Source organism: Drosophila willistoni (genome assembly GCF_018902025.1).
Source record: "Drosophila willistoni isolate 14030-0811.24 chromosome XL unlocalized genomic scaffold, UCI_dwil_1.1 Seg142, whole genome shotgun sequence".
NCBI lineage: Eukaryota > Metazoa > Arthropoda > Insecta > Diptera > Drosophilidae > Drosophila > Drosophila willistoni.
This window is the reverse complement of record NW_025814053.1, coordinates 2572225-2594958: the sequence shown is the minus strand read 5'-3', so window position 1 is coordinate 2594958 and position 22734 is coordinate 2572225. Positions and strand designations below refer to the sequence as shown.

General features: G+C 38.2%; 2 protein-coding genes across 3 annotated transcripts; one reads left to right on the top strand and one right to left on the bottom strand.

The window, feature by feature from the left end:
- The first annotated feature begins 570 nt into the window (after positions 1–570).
- Positions 571–4788, top strand: LOC6652925 (G1/S-specific cyclin-D1). Of its 2 annotated transcripts, none has more exons than XM_047011518.1 (6): positions 571–720; positions 1355–2131; positions 3174–3404; positions 3571–3727; positions 3802–3947; positions 4006–4788. In XM_047011518.1, the coding sequence occupies exons 2-6, from the start codon at positions 1418–1420 to the stop codon at positions 4270–4272; spliced, it is 1515 nt and encodes a 504-aa protein (XP_046867474.1). In that variant the 5' UTR covers positions 571–720; positions 1355–1417; the 3' UTR covers positions 4273–4788. The 2 variants fall into 2 exon arrangements, with proteins under 2 accessions (XP_046867474.1, XP_002075404.1); XM_002075368.4 differs by having other exon boundaries at positions 571–767.
- A 4220-nt stretch (positions 4789–9008) lies between these two features.
- On the bottom strand, positions 9009–21954 carry LOC6652924 (low-density lipoprotein receptor-related protein 4). The gene is made up of 13 exons (XM_002075367.4): positions 21728–21954; positions 16472–17922; positions 16282–16403; positions 16028–16219; positions 14500–15965; positions 14213–14428; positions 11703–12928; positions 11246–11637; positions 11054–11179; positions 10877–10994; positions 10320–10818; positions 10087–10244; positions 9009–9757 (listed from the first exon to the last, which is right to left on the bottom strand). Exons 1-13 carry the CDS (start codon positions 21777–21779, stop codon positions 9632–9634), a joined length of 6144 nt encoding a protein of 2047 aa, XP_002075403.2. The 5' UTR covers positions 21780–21954; the 3' UTR covers positions 9009–9631.
- Between the last annotated feature and the right edge of the window lie 780 nt (positions 21955–22734).

Below are 22734 nucleotides of genomic sequence, written 5' to 3'. Positions count from 1 at the left end.
AAATTGTCGGGTTGTTATCGTTATTGACGCTATCGAACAAAGTTATCGACGTTGTCGGAGCCAATGTCAATTTATTATCGGAGTAAATGCTAGTTCGATAACTTTCAAAGAGTACGATCCTAAGACCAGATTCCCACTCGGTCTGGGATTAACGGTGGATATGAAATAGTGATCCATCCACCATATCTTGACAGCTGATTTTACAGTTGCCATAGGCAGACTTGTTGCAAAGTGTAGCGAGAAAAATAAATATTTATAATTTCTGCAAATGTTGTAACATTAAAAAGAACAATATTTATTTATTATATAAGTTTGATTTTATATTAAATTGTTTAGTCATGTATAAGGTTGTGTCCAAACTGGGACATGCAGCTGCTTTTGTATTTTTAGTTAGTAACTAAAATTGTTTATTATTCTTGCGCTACTCCTTTTCTTACCAGCACAATTTTATGAATAATTTTTGTGTAAAAAAAATTGTATGAAACAATTGGAATGAAACAAATAGCAGTATATGGAACTTATGCCACTGTCAACACGTTGTTGAACTAGTTGTTAGGGTCCAGAATCAATAAATTTCCAGTGTGCACGCCGGTAAAATAACAGACGCGTATGTTGCTAAGTCAAAAATAATTAAAATAGAAAGAAGCGAATATAATAGATTCATTTGTATATAGATTTATATCGCAATTTGTGTCCGTGAAATTTGAATCATGAAATAAGGTTAAATTCGTAATGTTTAAGAGCTTTTTTGTAGATTGTGACTTCGGGTACGTATGTATAGACATTTGTACAAATATACGTACATTCATACATACATACATACATACGTACATACGTATGTACATACAGGTCTTGCAAATTGATAATAACGGATAAAAGGCACATTTTGTGCATATGTATGTACATATGTATGTACATATATACATATATATATATACATACTTGCACATAATATATCCAACGTATGTATGTACATACATATGTGCAGTACATAAACATGCATAAATAATATTAGTAACCTTTAGTGTATGTATGTATGTATACATATATGGTATTTAATTCAGTTGTGTCGTTCTTTCTCTCGGGGAACGAATTCAATCCAGACAAACGATTCAAAAACGAAAAAAATCAACAGTGTCTGTGGCTGTGTGTGAGTGTTTGTTGTTTGTGTGTGTCCGCTCGATCTGTGATCGTGTGAGTAAGTTACATTTTAAAAGAAAGAACCAGATACAGAGACAGGGACGCACATATATTTGTACATATGTATGTACAATACGTACATACATATGTATATACACACACACATACGTGTATGTACAATACCTGCATACTTATGAAACAATACATATTGTAGGAAGAGCAAACAGGAAGACTCGTTGAATATCCAACAACAATAAGTAGCTGCCGTGTGGGCAATATGGATCTGCTGTGTTCGGAGAGCCTTGTTAATGATTCCGAACCGTTATACCACTTCAAAACCTATCCACATCATCATCAACATCAGCAGCAGCAGCAGCAACAACAAAAAACAAAACACAAGCACCACAGCAATAGTTGCTCCTCCTCGTATTCGTCTTGTTCATCGGCATCTTCGTCGTCCTTCTCAACGGTCACTGGTGCTTGTGAAAACTGTGATGCCGATGCCGATGTCGATGCCGATGCAGCGGCTAGCATAACAAACTCCTCCAACTCATCCTCAAATCGAATGAGCGAACGTGACCGTGCCCTAGTTTTACTGTATACCGGAACGGATGCAATCGACACAACAGGAGGGACATCAGATGTCTTACTCCATCACCAGCAACATCAAACGCAACAGCAGCACCATCAACCACCTCATGGCAACTCTCAATCACAGGAGCAACAGCAACAACTTGCTGCAACCACAACGAGCGTCATTAGAGAGTTAACCACATCGGCACAGGCACCCTTTATTAGTTTGCAGTATATCAACAAGTTAGACAATGTCAATACTGCCATCATGGATCCCACCTTCAACTCGGATAGATGTTTGGAGATTGCTTTGAAGGCCGAGGAGAAATACCAGCACATATCTGCGGCATATTTCGTCACCGTGCAGAGGGATATTACGCCGGCTATGCGTAAAATTGTTGCCGAATGGATGATGGAAGTGAGTATTAACAACAACATTGCCAACCATAACATAGTGTAACAAAGGATCATAAAAGCCTAGCGAAAGAGAGAGACAGACAAGAAAGGCAGTTACTCCTCCTCCATCAAGATATTAAAATGATAGCTTAGAGTTTCAAATTAATCTGCTTTCATAGAATTATGGTTTAAAACTTTTATTTTTATATAACGTGCACTTGGATAAACAATTTTCCCCCAAACACTCAATTTTTTGATAATTGATTCTCAAACTCTGGCATATGTACACATACTTAATATAATAGTTGATGATGATTCAGCGTCATGCTGAAATATGTTTGTACCACCATAATAGAATTTATTTCCCATGGGGTATCAATCAATTAGTTTCATATAATTTTATTTTTTGTGTTTTTTTTCTTTCGTTTTGTGACCAAGAGATGGTAGAGGGCTGCTTTTTGTAACTATTCCTCTAGGTAGATTTTAGATTCAATATTCTTAATAGAAACAATTTGATATATTTCAAACACATTTTATTTTGAAGTGAATGATTCCCTTCGTGCACATGAATAATTCAATTAGATACAGATAGACCGTATTGACATGGAGATTCACACAGTATTAACAATATATTCACACCCATACATCGATAGAATGGGGAAGATGCATTCACATGTGACTTCAACTATATTTAGAAATATTGCATTGCCTTTTACGTTTACTGACATATAGTTGAATTTAGGGATTTAATGAATTCCGTTTTCAGATTTAACATTTTAATAGTATTATGTTAATTCTAGGTCATAGAAATGTGTCATTTACAATAGAATAGTTCTTTAGAAAAGACCCCTGGTTACATAGATGGTGTTTTATAGAAGGATTTGTTTAGGACTTTGTGTTTGAGATTTTACAATGGGCTTTAATAGAATTGTTTGGGTAACAAACGAACCTTCTATCGACTAAAGGATTTCAAGGTTACTCTAGAAATGTAACTTTAATTTAGTGATGGTGATGATTTTGTAATATATTAACTAACTTGTGCTTTTCCTATGCTTTCCACACAGGTATGCGCCGAAGAAAAGTGCCAAGAAGAGGTTGTGCTATTGGCCCTGAACTACATGGATCGATTTCTATCGAATCCAAATGCCAAATCAATTCGCAAAACCCAATTGCAAATCCTAGCTGCCGCATGTCTGTTGCTTGCTTCAAAGCTGCGTGAGCCCAGTTGTCGTGCACTCTCCGTTGATTTGTTGGTTGTGTATTCGGATAATAGCATTAATAAGAAAGATTTGATTGTGAGTACATAGAATGTGAATGTTAAATGTTCTCATCACTATTCAAAGTAAAGATGAAGTAAGGATAAGCTCTTGCTTGAATTCTTCTGTTTAGGCCAACTAATTATTGCATTTGATGTATTCAATTTATACAATAACTATATGTCCTTGTTTCTTTTCTTTTTAGAAATGGGAACTGTATGTACTCAGCCGTTTGGGTTGGGACCTTTCATCGGTTACCCCTCTGGATTTTCTAGAACTTTTAATCATACGTCTGCCATTGAGAAATAATACATCAAAGGTCAGGCAACATGCTCAGGCTTTCATTTCGCTGGCAGCCAAAGGTTGGTTTTGTTTTATCGTTGTTAAGAGGAATGCATTGCCAATTTGCTCACTTACTCACTGTTTGTTTCCACAGAGCATCAATTCACAAAATATCCAGCTAGCACTATAGCCGCATCGAGCATTGCTGCTTCAATGAGCGGTTTGAAATTACACTTGCGCTCTGGTTGTAGTTTAAATTATTTTTTAGGCGTTTTAACGGACTTAACCAGTGTTGAGCAGGTATGTGTGCATCGAAGTGGTCACTATGATGGGGAGCTAATCGCATTCTTCTCTTTAGGATCAGCTGCAAGAGTGTATGCTTCAAATGGAAGCAATTTTTCAAGAACATAGTCGCAAACTGGAACCTTATCTCGTGGGGATTGAGCAGCAACAGCAGCGAACGCAAAATGCTTATTACTATTCTCAGCCACATCAATGTCAACAGATGACGCACTCAGTGGCATCTGCAGCATCCGCCGCTGGGCTAGATCTAACACAGACATGCAAGATGCAAGCGCAGACACAGACTCAAGGTGAGATGCGCGCCGACGCAGACTCAAGGTGAGCTGCTGCACAGGATATAAAGGCATATAAAGCAGTTCAGTTACGATCTTTCTCCCCCACTCCTCCTCCTCCTCCTACTACCCAACCACCCCACCCGCGCCGCCGCATTAAAAGGCCCCATACCTAAAACACACGTACATACCTCAGATGCCTCGCTTATGAGCCAATGTACTGCTAGGCTTGTTTATGGACTGCGCCCGCAGGCAGCAGACAAGCTCGTTTATCACAATATATAACTATTAAGTTGGTATGTAAAACTACATACATATATACATATGTCTGTTCTTTGAAGGCCGCCCACCACTAACCACTTCCCACCCGCCACGACAAATATCAAAATTTACATGTACACATATTGGTGTATATCTATCTATCGAGTGGTGGGGTGGGGTGGGGAGGACGGTGTGTGTGTGAAAGGACAGATCGCCAAATACTACTAAATCAGTTAGTAACACATCAAATCAATTAATTGAAATCCCTGTTTTTTATAATAGTTATACATATACACATAGCTATATATATATATATATATTTACATATATATACACATATACATATACATACATATATATACGTATATATAAACAAAGCGTAACATTTACAATATATATATATACATATATATAAATACGTTTTTTTTTTATTATTATTTTTTAAATACTTTATTATTATTTTCCATCAATTTATTATTGGCCGTCGCATATGTAACATATCTTTATAAAAGTAAACCTATTCTTATACATTATTTTCTCATTGTCAAATGTATTTACATATATGTAAGTACATACTATACATATTAACACGTGCATTTACATATATATATATATATATATATTTGTGATAAGTGTGTGTATAAGTAACAATTTTGGTAGCAGTGCAAAATTTTTAAAAAATAACAGAAAAAGCTCATTGAGAAGGAGTAGCGAATGATCAAGCGATTTTCGAAACAGACTTTACTTTAGAATGAATATTGTATTTCCACTAATTTCTTTTATTTTGGTCTATGTAATTTACTCAATCCAAAAATTTCTAACTCTTATGATAGAAGCTATATGTTCCAAGTTGTTTAAATACGCACATCTCGCATCTATAATGAATTATATATGTACATATAGTGGTGGTCAATGTTCTGGCATATTTTCTGTTTTTGCACTTTCATTTTATCGATTCCTAAAAACCATTTTGTCACAAATACTTTTTTGTGTTTGGTTGGCCATTGTATTTAAAATATATGTCGTAAATTTTACCATCTCATTGAAAGGAGGGTAAAAACACAACGCAAAAAGATTGTTTTCAAAATGTTTTCTCTTGATTCTCTTTCTCTTTTGGGAATCGAGCAAATGCGCATTAAATTGCAAAAACACAAAATGTGTCATAACATTGACCACAACTGTATATGGAATTATGAAATATATATATGTATGCATTGAATATTGACTAATGAACGGATGATTATATGTGAATGAAGTATATTGTAGTATAAATAACATTAGTTGTTAAGTGAATATATAGCTTGAAACAAGGAAGTGGATAAAATATAAAACGAGACTGATTGTAGAAAAGCAAAGCAAACGGAATCATTTATGTGTGAATGTATAACGTGTATGTTTGCCTGTATGGATGAATACCTCCTCCACTTGATGAAATGTTTAAATCAACGACATAGAATTAATGAAAAACAATAAATGGAAGCTGTGATTCAATCAAAAAATTGCAGTGGAAACAAATCAACATTCGTTTTCATTCGCATTCACCTTTATTTTAAAATTGAGTTTTAAGAAAAATAAGAAAATAAACGACAAAGTCAAATAATGGCTAACCTTTGTGTGACATCCATGTACATACTTTGAGAGAAAGACAAAACAAAAATCCGAAAACAAAAGAGAGTGAGAGAGAAAGAGACCTTCATACACATGAAATAGAACGGATCGGAAACAACTCTAAACAGCATCTCAATAATTTATTGCCTCGAACTTATATTTGGATCCGTATCTTAATTTTGTTAAGATATAGATTTGAAATAAACTTTCAGCTAAGTTAAAAGGGGAAAATTGAATAACTGAAGAAAGAATGACTCGAGAAATAGTTGGAAAATTCCAAACTCATCAAGAAAATGTAATTTTATAAGCCATACTTAAGAGCTTTGGGACGAATTGAAAATTCTGTGATGTCCTTCTCTTTAAAAAGACTTGGCAATTATACCTACATACATATGTGTGTCTCTATATGTATGAAAGGAATAATATTACTCTATCCCAAAACAAATAGTTTTATTTCGGCATTTAACAAATTTAGGTCTGAAAAATGAAATGAAACAAAACGTATCACATAAAAATAAATGAAACTTGTGTGATTCTATTGAATGTGCGATACAATTGAAAAGTAAATCGAGACATTACCCAGTTGTAATTCATATAGGGATAAAGAATATTGTCTATATATATTCGTTCAAAAATCTGATAAAAATCAGCGAATGAAGTAAAAGTAAATGTAAAATACGGGCATTTTGAAGAAAAATCGTTCTTCGATACTTTTGGGGAAGGAAATATTAACTCAATGCCGCCACTCAAAAAGCTAAACAAAAGTGTTTGTCTTTTGTAGACTATAAGTTATTCAAGTCTACAAGAGTTTCGAAGAGTTTCGCCGCAAGTAATGAATGTTGAACTAAAGTTGAATCGGTGTATGATAACATTAAGTTAAGACAGAAAGTAAATGGTTCAACGCAACTCTATTATTACGTATACGCAATGTGTTCTCATTTTGACCAAAATAGTCGAATTTATATATATGCACAAAGTTTTAACCCTATAAAATACAAATAAGACTTGATTGAAAGTACATTTGGCCATGTCAAAAATATTCAAATTTAGGTCAAAGGAATACAATTAACTTCAAAACGAATCCACTAAATTGAATAATGGAACTTATTTTGATCTTGAATTGTTTGTTGGAGTTACTGGAAGATTAAGGGTGCGATTCGAACAGATTCAGACACTGTCGATGGCTTTGCCATCAGTTTGCAGTTGACATGTACATTCGTTTAAACCAACGACAGCTTCGATTCAAGGAATACATTAATCTCCATGGTATAAATGCTGATGGGAACTACAATTCACTGTTTACTGCTTGAACGAATACTCATGTTTCCTAATACCAGTTAGAGTTCAATTTCCCTCTTTATTCTTTATTTAAGATATGTCCAGGGGACAATTATTGAGTTTGATTATACATGTGATAATGCAATTAACAATTAATAAATTTGATCAGACATTAACATTTGGAAGACAATTAGTACGGATTAATTGAGACAATGAGAGTGTTGGGGGCTTGAGGGCTTGGGGGCTGCTCAGTTCAGCCGAAAAGGTAGGCCGAGTGGGTGGTGTGGCTTAAGCCTTCCGGTATGTAAGCTCTAATCCAACAGGTTAATCGCAATGTTGTTCTCGTGGTTGCTTAGTCGCTCAATATGACTTTTCGCTCTGTCTCCACCTCACGATGTAGAATTTTAATTGTCATGTAGAACGGTGCACCGGTTATCACGCGCAGCAGCTTGGATTGGAAGCTTTGGATTTTGTGCATGTTGGAGGCAAACAGAACTTCGATGAGTTGAAGGCGTGACAGAGTCTTTTTCTAGCTTTATATATATGTATATATATATACGTATACACATATTTAAAACAACCTTAATGTATGACAATTAAATTTTTGAGTTAGGTATTTTCTTTTGTTCCACCAATACATTTTGTAACTATTCATCCAATTATTTTTTTGTGCATCTAAGGCTCATTTAACATGGATTATCAGGAAATCAGGGCTTGAATTCGCATCCGTTTTTATTAAAAACGTTTTTATCATTCCGCTTTTATCAAATCATTATCGAATTAAAGTAAGTTTTAAGCCTGCCGACTTAAACGAGTCATCCTGAATGAATGTAGTTTACCCACTCTGCGTATACGTTATTTTTGAAATCTACTTTTGATTACTTACGGTAAGTATACTTACATGATAAATTCAGTTTGCTTACGAAGGCAAGGTAAAAAAGAAAGACATACGATTTTGTTATAACAAACCAATTCAAATCTGTATTTACACATAAATATTCATATAATAGAGAACATCATTTTTGACCGATTGGAACATTGGTTGTTAGTGTGGTCTGACAAATACATATTATATTCATTAGATGCAATTTGTGTAATAAATACATATGTATGTTATTTAATTTTGCAAAGATATACATATCTAAAAACAAAAAAAATGTTTATTCTTATAACTTATGTACAAATATAGTTTTTGACGGATCTGTGTTCCAGCCCGATGTTGTTTTTACACCTGAGAATTTAGTTTTGTTTTCTTTTCATTTGTTTACTGACTCAACGCATACGACCATGGATGGGAAAGGACTGCGCTCGTTCGACTCATTCGGATCAGGACACATGGAAATGCATACCCAGCTTCAATGTATGTACATCGATGTATGCATGTGTCCTGCATATTGACGTCTTCCTTCACCTTTGACTTGCAAAAATTCATAACTAATTTTCTCAATTTTTCACAGTATTCAAATTAAGTTTGCAATTCAAATTTTTGTAATTTGAAATGCATTTAACAGCTTAAATATCAAATTCTCTGTTTATCATTTTTTGTTTGTTTTTTTCATTAGCATTAATCTTTTCTTTTAGTGTTAAAAATAACAAAAACAGAAAAATAAATAATTAAATAAACTCAAAGTGTATTCATCACTGAAGATATATGTATGTATGTATGTATGTATGTATGCTTGTGTATGTATGTATGTTTAAATGTTTTTTTGTTTGTTAATTTTTAATTTTTACTTTTTTGTCGTTTTTGTTTTTGTTTTTAAGTTTGTATGTATGTACATGCATTTGTAGCCATTTGCCATCTCTGAACAGTAAGCGCAAGACTGACAAAATGCCTAATTTCAATAAGTGCATAGAGGTATTTAAAGTCTCTCTCGTTGACATAACAGCTTTCAAATCAAAACTAAAAAATATGTCCATGGGGAAACGAGTCCATGGCGTCTCCCTATAAACAGTTTAAGATTCATATGTATACATATATATATATATATATATATATATACACATATATAATTTTTTTTTTTTTATCGTCTATCGTTACAGAATAGTATTTTCATTAGTTAAGGGATTTGTTGGTATAGGGTGATGGGGAGAGGGAGGGGAACGCATATTTTGCTAAAAGTTTCTTCTTTTTTTTGTATTTTTTTTTGTTTGTTTTTGTATTCTGGTAATATTTTTTTTGGTTTTTTTCTTTTTTTTCTTTTTTTTTTGTTTGTTTGTTGTCTTTTTGTTAGTTGTTGTGTTTACACGGCATACAGGAATTTATGTGATAGTCGACAGCGTTGTCAATTGCATTGTCTTCGTTGATGGCGACGGAGTCGGCACGAATAAGCTGGAAGATGCTGTCTCCGTCGTCAGGCTCCGCTCCTCATAGACTCCCGGGCGTTCCTATATACATAGATGACATATAAATCAAATCATTTAAAATATACAAACAAATGTGTATATCCGATTAAATCTATGGGGAAAATAAGTTCGACTATACATAAATCAATATGCTTAACAATGCGCAGGTCCATTTTTTTTGTTTTTGCTTTTCATGGGATGCCAAAATGATGCCCAACATCAAGGTGAACACATTCGACTGGCGGGTCAAGTTGTAATATTGGCAATAGAATGCAAGGGAAAAGACGTAAGACAGACTTGAAATTTTTACCAAAGCCTTCTTAATACCTAATGTTTAAGTTGGAAATGAGATGAATTTGACTTTTGCTTACATGATTTTTATCGTATTTAAAACGTTTCCATATATTTGTCTTTGGTTCCATGGGTGTGCCATCGACATTGTAATTCGGATTGGAGAAGGTCAACACAGATCGGCTGGAACCGCGTGAGTTACGTTTCGACTTTTTGCGATTTGTGTTGAATGCAAGCACTGGAAATATAACACAATATATCAAAATGACACTAAACCTTAGAAAGAAAGTGATGAACTAGAAGCGAATCTTACTGAAGATAACCAGCACAATGATGACAACCATGACTATGACGACACCGAGGGCAACGAGGACAAAGAATTCACGTTCATTGTCCACTGGGCTATCTTCTTCGTCACCCACGTCATTAATGCCATCATCTGGATCGGGCGGCGTCGAATCGTCGGTAAACTCATCCGAATATTCCGGTTGCTGATCACTCTCCAAACGTGTTTGTACCAATTCCTTTGGCTTGGTGGAGCATGGACGTTTGTTGTTGAAGTCCGGCCTATCCGGGCAGGCGCACACATAGTCGGTTGCCCGATAGAAGCATAGATGTGAACAGCCACCATTGTCCTGGGCGCATTGGTTCCAGCTCTTGGCCTGACGGTGTATCGATACGGCACGTATGTCCAGGGCACCACTCAACGCATCTCGGACCTCGAATGGATTGCTATAGCCAATGCGAGGGGCACGTTGTGAGCGATAAACCGATTTGTTGTACCAATCAGTCCAATAGATGTTGTTTTCCAACTGTAGATGAAATGAAGTGGTTAAGAAGAGTGTGGAATAGCGATTCGGGGTCATTTACCATGGTCAAACCGAATGGATGCGGTGCATAGGGAACGATTGTCTGACGGCGTTTTCCGTTAAAGTCAACCTGTCCAATATTGTCATCGAGTGCATCGGCCCAAAGTAATCGACGATTGCTGTGGGTAGTCAAAAATATGTCAAATTGGCTACCAAACTGGGGTGGGGGTTAGCTTACGTAAAGTCAATGGTTAGACCAGTAGGGAAACCCACTCCAGAGGTCACAATTGCTGTGCGATTGGAACCATCCAAGTAGCTGCGTTCAATTTTCGAAGGTGAATCCCAATCGGACCAAAACAGGTAACTATGCGGGGAGAGAGAGGGAATAAAGTTAGGACATTTGACTCTTTGGGTTTCTATCAATACGTACGCCTTCTTTGGATGCACTATGAGTGAACGAGGATCCCCTAAACCATCTTCGATGAGTTTCTTGCGGCAACTACCATCGAGTCGTGAGACTTCAATCACTTTGCGATCGGTGTCGGACCAGTAGAGATTCTCGGCGATCCAGTCGACAGCAATGCCATTCGGCGTTAACAAATCGGTACTCACAATCACCTTGTTGTCAGTGAAGTTGAGCAAATTGACTCGACGGATAACGTCCAGATTGACATCGGCGAAGAATAGCCAGTTATTCCGATAGTGATAATCGAGCACGACGGCTCCATGGACTCCGCTAATGGGCAACACCACGTCCATGTAGTCCCCACTATTTAACGAGATCATACCAATGCCGGAACGCAAAGCAATCAGCAGATAGTCCTACAAAAAGACAAACAAAATTGGCATAAAAATTCCACGTCAGGATGTTAAGTCGCAACGCTTACGTCTGGAAGATTTTGACACTCTGTGGTGCTATTCTCGCGCAATCGCAGGCCAATGGGACACTGGCAAGTGAAGCCGGAGGGATTCCGTAGGCAAAGGTGAGAGCAGCCACCATTATTACGGCCGCAAACATTGTCGGCCAGTGGTTGATGTTTGGTTATCACTTTGATATCCATTAGACCATCAATGTTGGTCATGACGTCTCGCTTGGCGCTAATGTTACGTCGGTCAGCCATGTGCAAAGCCTTCGACTTCCAGTCTGTCCAATAGATATAGTCCTCCGTGAGTGACAGGGCATATGGATGGTGTAGCGATGACATAATCAACTTTCTTTGGTTGCCCGTGTAGTCGCACGAATCGATGGTCTTGAGTCGCGCATCCACCCAGTAGATGCGTTTGCTTTTCAGATCTAGTGACAGACCGTTCGGCCAGCCGAGATTTGCAGTCACAATGCGTGAGCGATCGTTGCCATCTAGATGAGATCGTTCTATTTTCCGATAATGCCCCCAGTCAGTCCAAAAGAGAAGACCAGCTTCATAGTCCAGAGCCAGACCGCGTGGCGATTCGAGATCCTTGTAGGCAATCACATGCCTATTACTGCCATCAAGATTGGCCACTTCGATGGTATGACGACCAGCATCCGCCCAATAAATCGTACGACCAATTGAGTCGACAACCAAGCCATCCGGATTCTCTAGGCTCTCCCCAATGACTTTGTGCACGTGCAGACCATCGGGGCTGGAGCTCATGATGACATTTTCAATCGTATCCGACCAATAGATGTAACCAGTTGCCCTATCGACATCCAATGCCACCGCATTCGAAATGGGCGGCAAGGGTAGGACTACATCAATCAGATGATCAAAGTCCAACGAGATCTGTCTTATATCGATCCGATGGGCGAAGAGTATATACTTTGTGGGTCCCTCCGAGCAGGTGCGCTTATCCTCACGCAGTTGTACGCCGACTGCACAGGCGCAAGTGTAGCTGGTCGGATTCAGGAGACAGAGATGGGAACAGCCGCCGTTCTGTTTGTCACAGGCGTTGAAGACACGCCTTCTGGTTCGATGGAAGACTCGAATGTCCATGAGATCGCTGCTATTGGCAATAACTGTGCTAATTCCCTTTCCAGTTAACTTATCGGCGCTCATAGCTGACTTTGTGTCCCAATCGGTCCAGTAAACACGTCCGTCGCTAACATCCAACCCGAAGGGATGCCCAAGATTATCTATCGAAATAAAGTTTCAAATTGGTTGTTTTTAATTTAAAATCATATTGAGGACCTATTTATGCATCTCATGAAAGTATAACTACTTCCCTATCGAAAAAAATATGTAAGTTAATTTGGTTAAAACAAAAGACAACTCTCCACTTTGTTGAATAAATATAAAATTTAGGCAATTACTCTTATGTAGATACCCTAATGGTGCTCTGAGAAGCATTTCCAAAGATGTAAAATGTAAAAAATGCACCCCCTAAAGTAGGCAACAGGTATGTCCTGTCATTGTACTATAGGAAAAAAAAAACTAGATTTCCTGGATATTATTTTTTTATCTTTCTGTGCACCAATCTTTATAAACTTAACATTTTTTTTAAACATTAGTGATTGACAGATTGTCAAACTCGGAAGACTTAAAGTTGCTTCGTCACCAAGATATTAGCGAGGCTTTATCTTCTGAAGTTATACAATACGATACAAAGTGTTGCTTGTTGCCTTTGTTTGAAATAAAGTTCAAAATGAACTTGTGCTATATCTTTGCTCTTTTATCTTTTAAGTCCCGACGATTATGTGCAAAGTAAAAGTAAAAAGTTGTGGAGGAATTAATTTTGTTTCACATTTTTCCTTGGTTTTCACCCATTTGAAACAGCTGAAGTTGTTATTTTGGGAGCATTACTCAAAAAGATGTAAAATTTAACAAACAAGGAAAGAAATTCGCACAACTTTGCAGGCGAAATTATAGATTTTTATACTATACTAGAAGTTTTCTGATTCTTTTTTTGTATTATTAAACCAACGCAGCTTAAGAGAGGTCTTTAAAGATTTTGCCGGATAAATATGCATCTATTGAATTCGGATTGGTACACAAAAATAAAAGACTATTAAATTGAAATAGATGAAAACTATTAACTACTTTTTTACCGTTTACAGTCAATTAGTTGGACCAAATTACATGAAGTTGATAATTAAATGTTTAAAACAGTTTCATAACAATTCGCAGCCTAAAAGTATGAAAAAGAAACAAAACCAACTTTTAATTTTTGTATCCAGACTATAGGTAATGCCCTGGCATTATCCTGATATCGACTTGTTTTTTCCTATATAAGCTATATATTTTTTTGCAACAATCAACACTTTTGCAGTCTATTGTATCCTTGAGGGGGCAAATAGCCCACATTATATTCCTTGTTGGTAAAAATTTCCAACTTGCAATCAATGCAAAAAAGAAGCATTTTTAGAGGCTTTCTTATTCTTAAGAGATGAGGTAAAAGAAATGCAGAGATTGTTACTTACTTATGATAATTTTACGGCCAGTGCCATCAAAATTCATATTCTCCAATGTCTTGGTGCCGCCATCTACAAAATAAAGTTTACTCTTGTCATAGTCGATGGCTAGTCCATTTGGCCATATGAGTTTCTTTGACGAGATTATAACACGATTATGTCCATCCATATTGGCCCGCTCAATCATTGCCTCCTCGCCCCAATCTGACCAGAACATAAGTCCATCTGCAGCAGGAAAAAAGATAAGGTTATATTGAATGTTTTTTTTTTTTTTAGAGATAAAGGGCATAGCTTACCGATGGGATTCACAACAATATCTCGGGGCTTGTCCAGTTTTTCCCACACAAGCAGAGTTCGCATCTTTCCATTGGTGGTCGCCACCTCAATGCGATTGGTGGACGGGTCGGTCCAGTACAATTTGTCTGTGATCCAGTCCAGTGCCAATCCCACAGGCGATACCAAATTCGAGTGGACAACACGCTGCTGATAGCTGCCATTCAAATGGGCCTTGTTTATGGAGCTACGCTCCACATCAGTCCAATAGATGAAGTCTGTGTCGCTGCACCAGTCTAGGGCCACAGCATGCTTCAGATTGTCGAGTGGCACAATCATATCGATTTCGTTGGGCTCAGCTGGCTTGTTGTTCAGTTGTCGCAGTCGAATGTCCTTGCGTCGAGCCACAAGGACGAGCTTGTCAGCGGCACTCTTGCAGGTCTTGCCGTCATCCTTAAGGGAGAGTCCGATGGGGCAGCCGCAACGACGAGACGTTTTGTTTGGCAGGCATAAATGGGAGCAGCCTCCACGTAGGCCCCGCCGATCCTTCTGACAGCGATCCGGATAGTCAGGTTGCCGGGCCGGATGATAGGCGTGTATGTCCATCGGGAAATGGAAATTCTCGTGAACTGATCGAAAACCTTTGCCATTTATCTTATTTGCCGCCGATACGGTTTTTGTATTCCAGTCAGTCCAATACATGGTGTCCTCGAATATGGTTAACGCAAACGGGTGTGGCAAGTGGGTGCTGAGAATTTTGATGCGATCGCTACCATCCAAATTGGAGCATTCGATGGCATGTTGCTTGGCATCCGCCCAGTAGATTTTGTGATTCGGATAATCGATAGCCAGACCATTGGGCCAAGTGACACCCTTCGATATAATAACCTGCCGCTGCGATCCATCCATATGGGCTCGTTCGATTTTCGGATTCGGTCCCCAGTCGCTCCAGAATGCCAATGCCTCGCCCGGATGAATCACAATGGCACGCGGCTTGTCCAAATCATTCGATGCGATCACGGTGCGGAGATTCCCTTGAAAATTGGACACCTCGACCCGACGTGTTCCCGAATCGGTCCAAAAGAGTAGATCATGTATCCAATCAACAGCAATGCCACCAGGCGACTCCAAGCCCCACTTGATAACATCCCGTACACGGGTCCCGTTCATGTATACCATCTTGATGACATCGGTGGAGACATCTGACCAAAAGAGTAAACCTTTCCGCTGATGAAAGTCCAAGGCTATGGCATTGTGCAGACCCTTAACAATGGCCGTGTATCGGTTGTTGCTTAAAGTCACACGTCTTATGTCCCATCGATTGGCCACCAGCAGGGTCATGGCACCACCCAGAGCCTTGCAAGTCCGCAGATCGGGTCGGAGTATGTATCCCGATTCGCAGGAGCATACAAACGAGCCTTGGGTGTTGTGGCATTTCTGGGAGCACACCGGGCTGGTCAGGTACTGGCACTCATCAATGTCCGTGCAGCTGTAGGATTGGAAATCTCTTGAAGGCCGAAAAGCATTTACGTTCAATGTGACTTAACTTACTTGACTTTGTTCTCGTTCATGAGATAACCAAGTCGACAGGCACACTCGTCACGTCCTCGAGCTGTTTTTATGCAAAGTTGTTCGCACTGTTTGTGGTCGGGACAGATTTGCTCTTCGGGACAGTTGACTTCATCCTCTCCGAGTGGGCAATCATTTTGACCATCGCATACATGCTTCTGATGGACACAGATTCTGAGAAAAACAAACAAAGACGATAAAGAGACATCTGAACCTTTTGAGCGATGGTTACTTACTTCAAGTTGGTTATGTTTTTCTTTGCCGGACAGAGGAATTGCCCAGCATCACACTGGAGATGGCAATCCACTTCGTCTTCAGCTGAGGAGCAATCTGGGTAACCATCACATAGCCATGTGCGCTAAAAGGACGAATGAAACGAGTGAAAATAGATTCTCTCTTTCTTTCTCTCTCTGTGTTTGGGCTTACCAAAATGCAACGTCCGTTGTGACATGTGAATTCATCGGGACCACAGGTCAAGGAATGTTCCGAGCTCATATTGCCACAATCATTCTCGTCTTCGCCACCATCACAATCCTGCTCCTTGTCGCATTTCCAGCGTTTGGGAATACATGTGCCATCGGTGCATTTGTACTCATTCGATGTGCATTGGGATGGCTTTTGTGGGCAGTTCTCCTCATCACTCCAGTCGCCGCAATCGTTATCTCCATCGCATCGAAAGCGATTCAGAATGCATTGTCCGCTGGGCCCTCCGGCTCCACCCAAACCGCCGCGGCACTTAAATTCACCTTCCGGACAGCTATTGATCACTGCGGCGCACTTGTACTCATCCGAATTGTCATCGCAATCTCGCTCTCCATCGCAGCGGAAGGCCAACGAGATGCAATATCCATCATTGCATGCGAAGTGCTCCTCTGTGCAGCTAGTTCGGTTGCAATGCGCCTCGTCCGAGAAGTCCTTGCAATCATTTTCACCATCACAAAGCCATGGCCTGGGAATGCAGAATCCATTTTGGCATTCAAATTGATCCTCCGTACAATTCGTGCGAGCCCCACAGTGTGTCTCATCGGAGTAGTCACCGCAATCGTCGTCGCCATCGCAAAGCCATTCCTTATTGATGCACCGGAATGTCTTGGGGCACATCACATGTAGCCCGCTCTGTTCGCATTCCTTCTGCAGCTTGGACATCATATCTCCGTTGTTGTCGCAATCGTACTCGTCGGACCCATCAGTGCACTGCACTTCCCGGTTACACCGCGCATGCAGGTCGATGCACTGACAATTGCTGCACTGCCACTGTAGCTCATCGCAGGGATTTTGACAATCCGAGGGCGGCGCACTATACCCCTCACCAGGCTGGCCCAATTGGCTGGGATCATCGTGAACGACACCCCGATGGGCGAAGGGCCGAAAGCTCTTTTGCTTGTTGCTCGCCGCACCAATGAAGCCATCGCGTCCTCTTGTGTTCGACTGCCGATCGGATTCTCGCACCCCATAGAGATCACTACGCCCGCCTTGAGCACCCACATTTCGGAATTTGGGCGTGTCACCTGTACTAGTTGCTCCGGCATTTCCACCTGACTTAATTGGTACAGTCGGCTCCAAGGTAAACACTTGACCATAAAGCTTATCTTCGCCGTCTTCTTGACTTTCGGCATCGTCGTCGTCATCGTGCTTGTGTTGGGGCGATGTATCGGAAATTGAATCGGAATCGTGATCCTCTCCACTGGGGGGCAACACCTCTACATCATGGCTGGCCCGATGATTCGTTGGCTTGTTTGCCGAACGCAATTGGCCTTGCTGATGTTGCCAGTTCTGATGTTCCTGGGTGCTCTTCGTTAGCCATCTTATATCATCTCCTCCATTATCTGCACCGATTTGCTCAGCAAATACGCGAGTTGAATCGCCACATCCTAGACCTATTTAAACCAAAAAAAGAAGAAGCATAGAAGAGGTTACTGAAGTATTATGGAAAGTCCTAATGTGTTTAGGTGAGTGATAGGAGGACCTATAAACTTAGCATACTTATTCGGGCACTCGTTGTTAATCGAGTTGTAAATTATGTAGAAAGACATTAGATGTGGTTAAATATGGTTGTTGTAATTATATATAGTTAAAGTTTTTCTAAGAAGAAACTCTTTAAAATATGTAATATCTTACATACAGAGATCCTGAAGAATGTTGTTACCCCTTTTTAAAATTAGTTATTAAGTTGCAAATCGAAGATAGAATGGGGAAAATTAAAGTATGTCATGGGAAGTCAAAGAATTACCTTTTGGGATCAATATGAAGATAAAAATATTCGAAGATAAAAATATTGTTATTAGACATTCGCAAAGCTCTTTTGTTTAGTGTTCATTGCATACTTTAGGGGGCATATGTTATTTGCCTATTCCCGATTCTTAGCCATTGACTGATTTGTGTTCGATTTAGCTCGAAATGTTATTACGGAATAGAGGAACAGGTTGATTTTCCAATTTCGAGAAAATACCTTAACGAAATCAGGAAAACATGTATGGGTGGGATGAACGTATGTATGTATGCAATCATGAGCTTGTATGTATGCACGTTTGCGTGTATATGTGTATGTGTGTGTGTGTCGAAAAAGCTTCCAGGACACACAGCATCATTTTAATGAATGAAATGCTTCGAAGTCTGCTTGGCGCTGTTGACCGTGACAATGTTGTTGTTGTTGTTGTTGTCGTGCTCGTGGCTTTATTTCGTGCCCCTCCCATTAGGTTGCCAGCATCGCGATGTGGCATGCTACATTGATGACAATTTGCCGAACACCGCTGTTGGCATCATCGGCTGTTTGTGCTTATCATTTATTGGTTACTCCCAGGTCCAACCTCAATGGCAAAACTGACGCATGCGCCGGACTCCCATATGACTTGGACTTTCACTTTTATTTCATTTTTTCCCCAGCAGCATCAACGGCAACGAGAGTGTCTGTGACTTCAACTTAGTGTGTGTGTGTGTGGGTTCTTGTTTTTTTTTTTTGCTAAAAGTAAACTTTGCATCAACACATATACACATGCAAGTATCTATGTGAAAGCCTATTCATTCCTTCCTCTCTTCCGCCCCTTCGCATGTTCGCCATTTTATGTGGTAGCAACCTGGTTGCTATTTTAGTTTACTACCTCATTGGTAATTGGAATAGTGCTCTAAATCAGTGCAAAGAGTTTCTGCTCGTCTCGTCTGATGGAAATTGGCAACAAACAAACCGACAAATTAGTCACTCCTTTGCAAATTGGTTTTCCCGCATTCATGTTGATTTATTCAATCGAATACTTTACTATTCTTTGGTTATGAATCCTATTCAGTTATGAAATTAATTGATTTCCAAGAGGCTTTATCTGAATGCACTTAAAAATTAGTATTTTAATTATGTGGAGCATGAGACCTGAAGATTGCAAGATTGCTTTTTAATTTACTCTCAATATGTATTTTGTCAATTATGTTTATTTTGAGTGGACTGAAAGTTTATTGGATTGTCGTGGGTCTTTGCATTGCTTTATTTTTCAATGTGTATATAATGCGTTTCTTTGCCCGTTTTGCCTTGTTATTTTCACTCTGTTTAGACAAGTTCGAGTTCGGCTAAAATCTTTTGAATTTATGTCATAGAATGATTTCTTAATCATAGTCTGGAAATACTGCCAGTTTAATATCCAATAATCCAATTCCATTTCAAATCATATATAGTAAACTTTATGCAGGAATATATAATGAGATTTTTTTATAACTTTAAAAATTAAACAGGCCGACATTTTTGAGGTCAGCAGTTAAGAACACCTCTCAAGTTAACGTCACCAAAAATCATGTCGGTCTGTGTTATTTAACTTTATTGGGTCACATTTGGTTAGTTTTACGATTTAAAAATTGCATCTTAGTCCTCATAATATGCCTACCAAATTCCAATCGTCTAGTTATGCCAAAAAGAACGATGTCTAAAGGTTTTCAACAAAATTTTAAAATGTTTATATTGTTTGTCATATTTTCGATGGGTTCGAGGACAATATATCATGAGTCATATCATTAGGCCATAAATATGGAAAACTATTTGCTCGGATTGGAATATTCTTCAATAGAGTTAATATTACTCTCTACTCTATGAAAAATTTATAAAAATGATATAAACAATAATCTCTCTGAATATAGTTGCTTTCCCCCCTCAACATAAGATCATATAAAATTACAAATGTCATAATTAAGAAGAAGATTAAGATAATGTTTGCAATAATTGCAAGACAATTTTATAGACATAGTTTTGTGCTAATTTTATTAAGTCCGACCCCATCTTAAAAACATCAAGTTTTAGATGCACGATTGTGACTTTACTGCTTTGCAAGATAATTCACAATCTTAAAAATTTGAATGTTGACATTCAAAACTATTAGGTATTCGACCGAAAGTGCTATTAAAATGATTAATGCCACTTAAGGTATTTTTTTCAGTAATGAATCTGCAAATCTGGCCCAATAACCTAATTTTACCTAATTTTAATCGAATTATGTATATATGGCATTATGTCCTTAATAAAATTATTTCAATCACAGCTTAGATGATCCAATTCGATGAATTAAAAGAAAAGTCAAAAGGCGGCTTAAACTAAAAATGCAATAAAATACAATACGAATCAGATTTACTGCAACGTTTTTTAAAATTAATTTCTCGTCAAGGATATTGTTAAATTTGGCGTTGGCTTCGAAAAGACTCTTTAAAAAAGATAAAGAAATATGTTTATTATAATTAACTTTTTATATAAAATTTGCTTTATTGATGTAGATTGTTTTAAATCATCATTCATGATAGCAAGCATAAAATGGGTATAGGGGTAAATATATGTATTCTCTCCCCAAAAAAACTAATTCTTTGAAAATGTTTAACAAATATTTGATTCCTGCTAAGTATTTGAAACTTTAAAATCTACAGTGATATAAGTATTTATTTATTTTTGGTTCATTTCATTAGACACATGAAATACATTATACGCATTTGATCCAAAATCATTTATACAACAAAATGGAAATTGACTTTAGCCGTTTTTGGTTTGAGTAGGTTGAAAATTGCCTGCATACTTTTGGGCTTTTATGTGTTTGGAAAATGTTTTAAACACATTTCCATATAAGAACAAGAGCATGCAAATTGTCAAATGTTTAAATTTATGATTTAATCGATTTGCAAGATGTTTTTCCCTAAGTAATAATCTTCCTAATCAGAATTTCAAATTCTGTTTGTTGTTGATGGCTTTAGAATAGATTTGGAATTTGTGTTTTAAATTTTGAAGTGTTCTTGAATTAAGTTTAGATTTCTAAAAAGAAACAGTGAAACAAGAATAAAAACAAAGTGGGAAAAAGAAATTGCCTACAGAATTAAACAATTTGCAAATTGTACGCCCTATGGTATTTTTTCCCTCATACATGTGTACATACTGTACATACATACATACATGATATGGATACATAGAAAAGCTGTCTTGTTAAACTAACAGGTGGTGTTTGTGTGTGAAAATCCAGCCAACTCGCCCAAACATTTTCCAACAGATCTTTGGGTTTCAAACTTTCTAAATGTGAACTAACTCCCTGTGCAACATAGATGATGTATGTATGTATGTATGAGTCATGTAGGGTTTATTTTTGAATGCATTGAATGGGTATGAATGTGCATTGAATGTGTGTGATAATTGGGGGAAGATTTTTGGCTTGTTTTTTTTTGAATACTTACACAACCAAACGACGCACACCAAAGAACAAAACGAAAGGGATGTCCAATACATTGCTATACACACACGTACACGTACACGGACACGGACACAGACACACACACAGACACACGCACAACACACGTACACCGACTGGCACGTAGAAGTTGTGCTGGTGTGCGAGCTTCTGGCGATGCTGTTTCTTGTTGTTGTTGTTGTTGTTGCTCCTTCTTCTGCTGCTGTTGTTGTTGTTGTGCTTAGCGGCTGCTGTTGCTGACTAGATTTTATTCAATTTGAGCGCGTGCGTGTGACGTTGCTGTGTTGCTTTCGTTGTGTGTGTGTGTGTATTGTTGTTGTTGCTGCTGCTGTTGGTGTTGGCCACACTCCAGAGAGTGGGTGCGTGTGTATGTTTTCCAATGCGTAGGTGTTACAGTCACAAGATACACACACAATTGCATTCGAATTGCAATACCAAATGTTATTTAATTGCTTTTTTCCCCCTCCTTTTTTAGTTCGTGGGTTTTTTTGGTTTGTTTGTTTCTTTTTTATTTGCCAATTTTAATGACAATTATCTATGCTGCATGGGATGCATACACACACCCACACACCACACACACCCACCCACACATTTGGATGTACATCCTCCTACACGAGTCCTTTATTGCTTGCACACACGCACACACACTCACACTCAGACAGTAGCTGAGTAGTTGTTCGTTTTATAATCAATTGCACAGAATTTGATTCTCACTTTTTAACTATAATTATCATTTTGCACTTATTTAATTAGTTTATTAGTTGTTGGGTTTATCTTAGTATCGAGCCTTTCACATTTAAGAATATCTTGCGCTGTTGTTGTTGTTGTTGATTGTTGGCTGTGTGTGTGTGCGTGAGTGTGTGTGTGTGCGTGTATGTGTGTATGTGGTTTTTGTTGTTGCTTTTTTTCTGTGGAAGCGAGGGCGAGGCAAGCCAACGCCAACGTCATCACTTTTATGCTCTTCGTTGTTATTGACGAGTTTTTGTTTTCTTG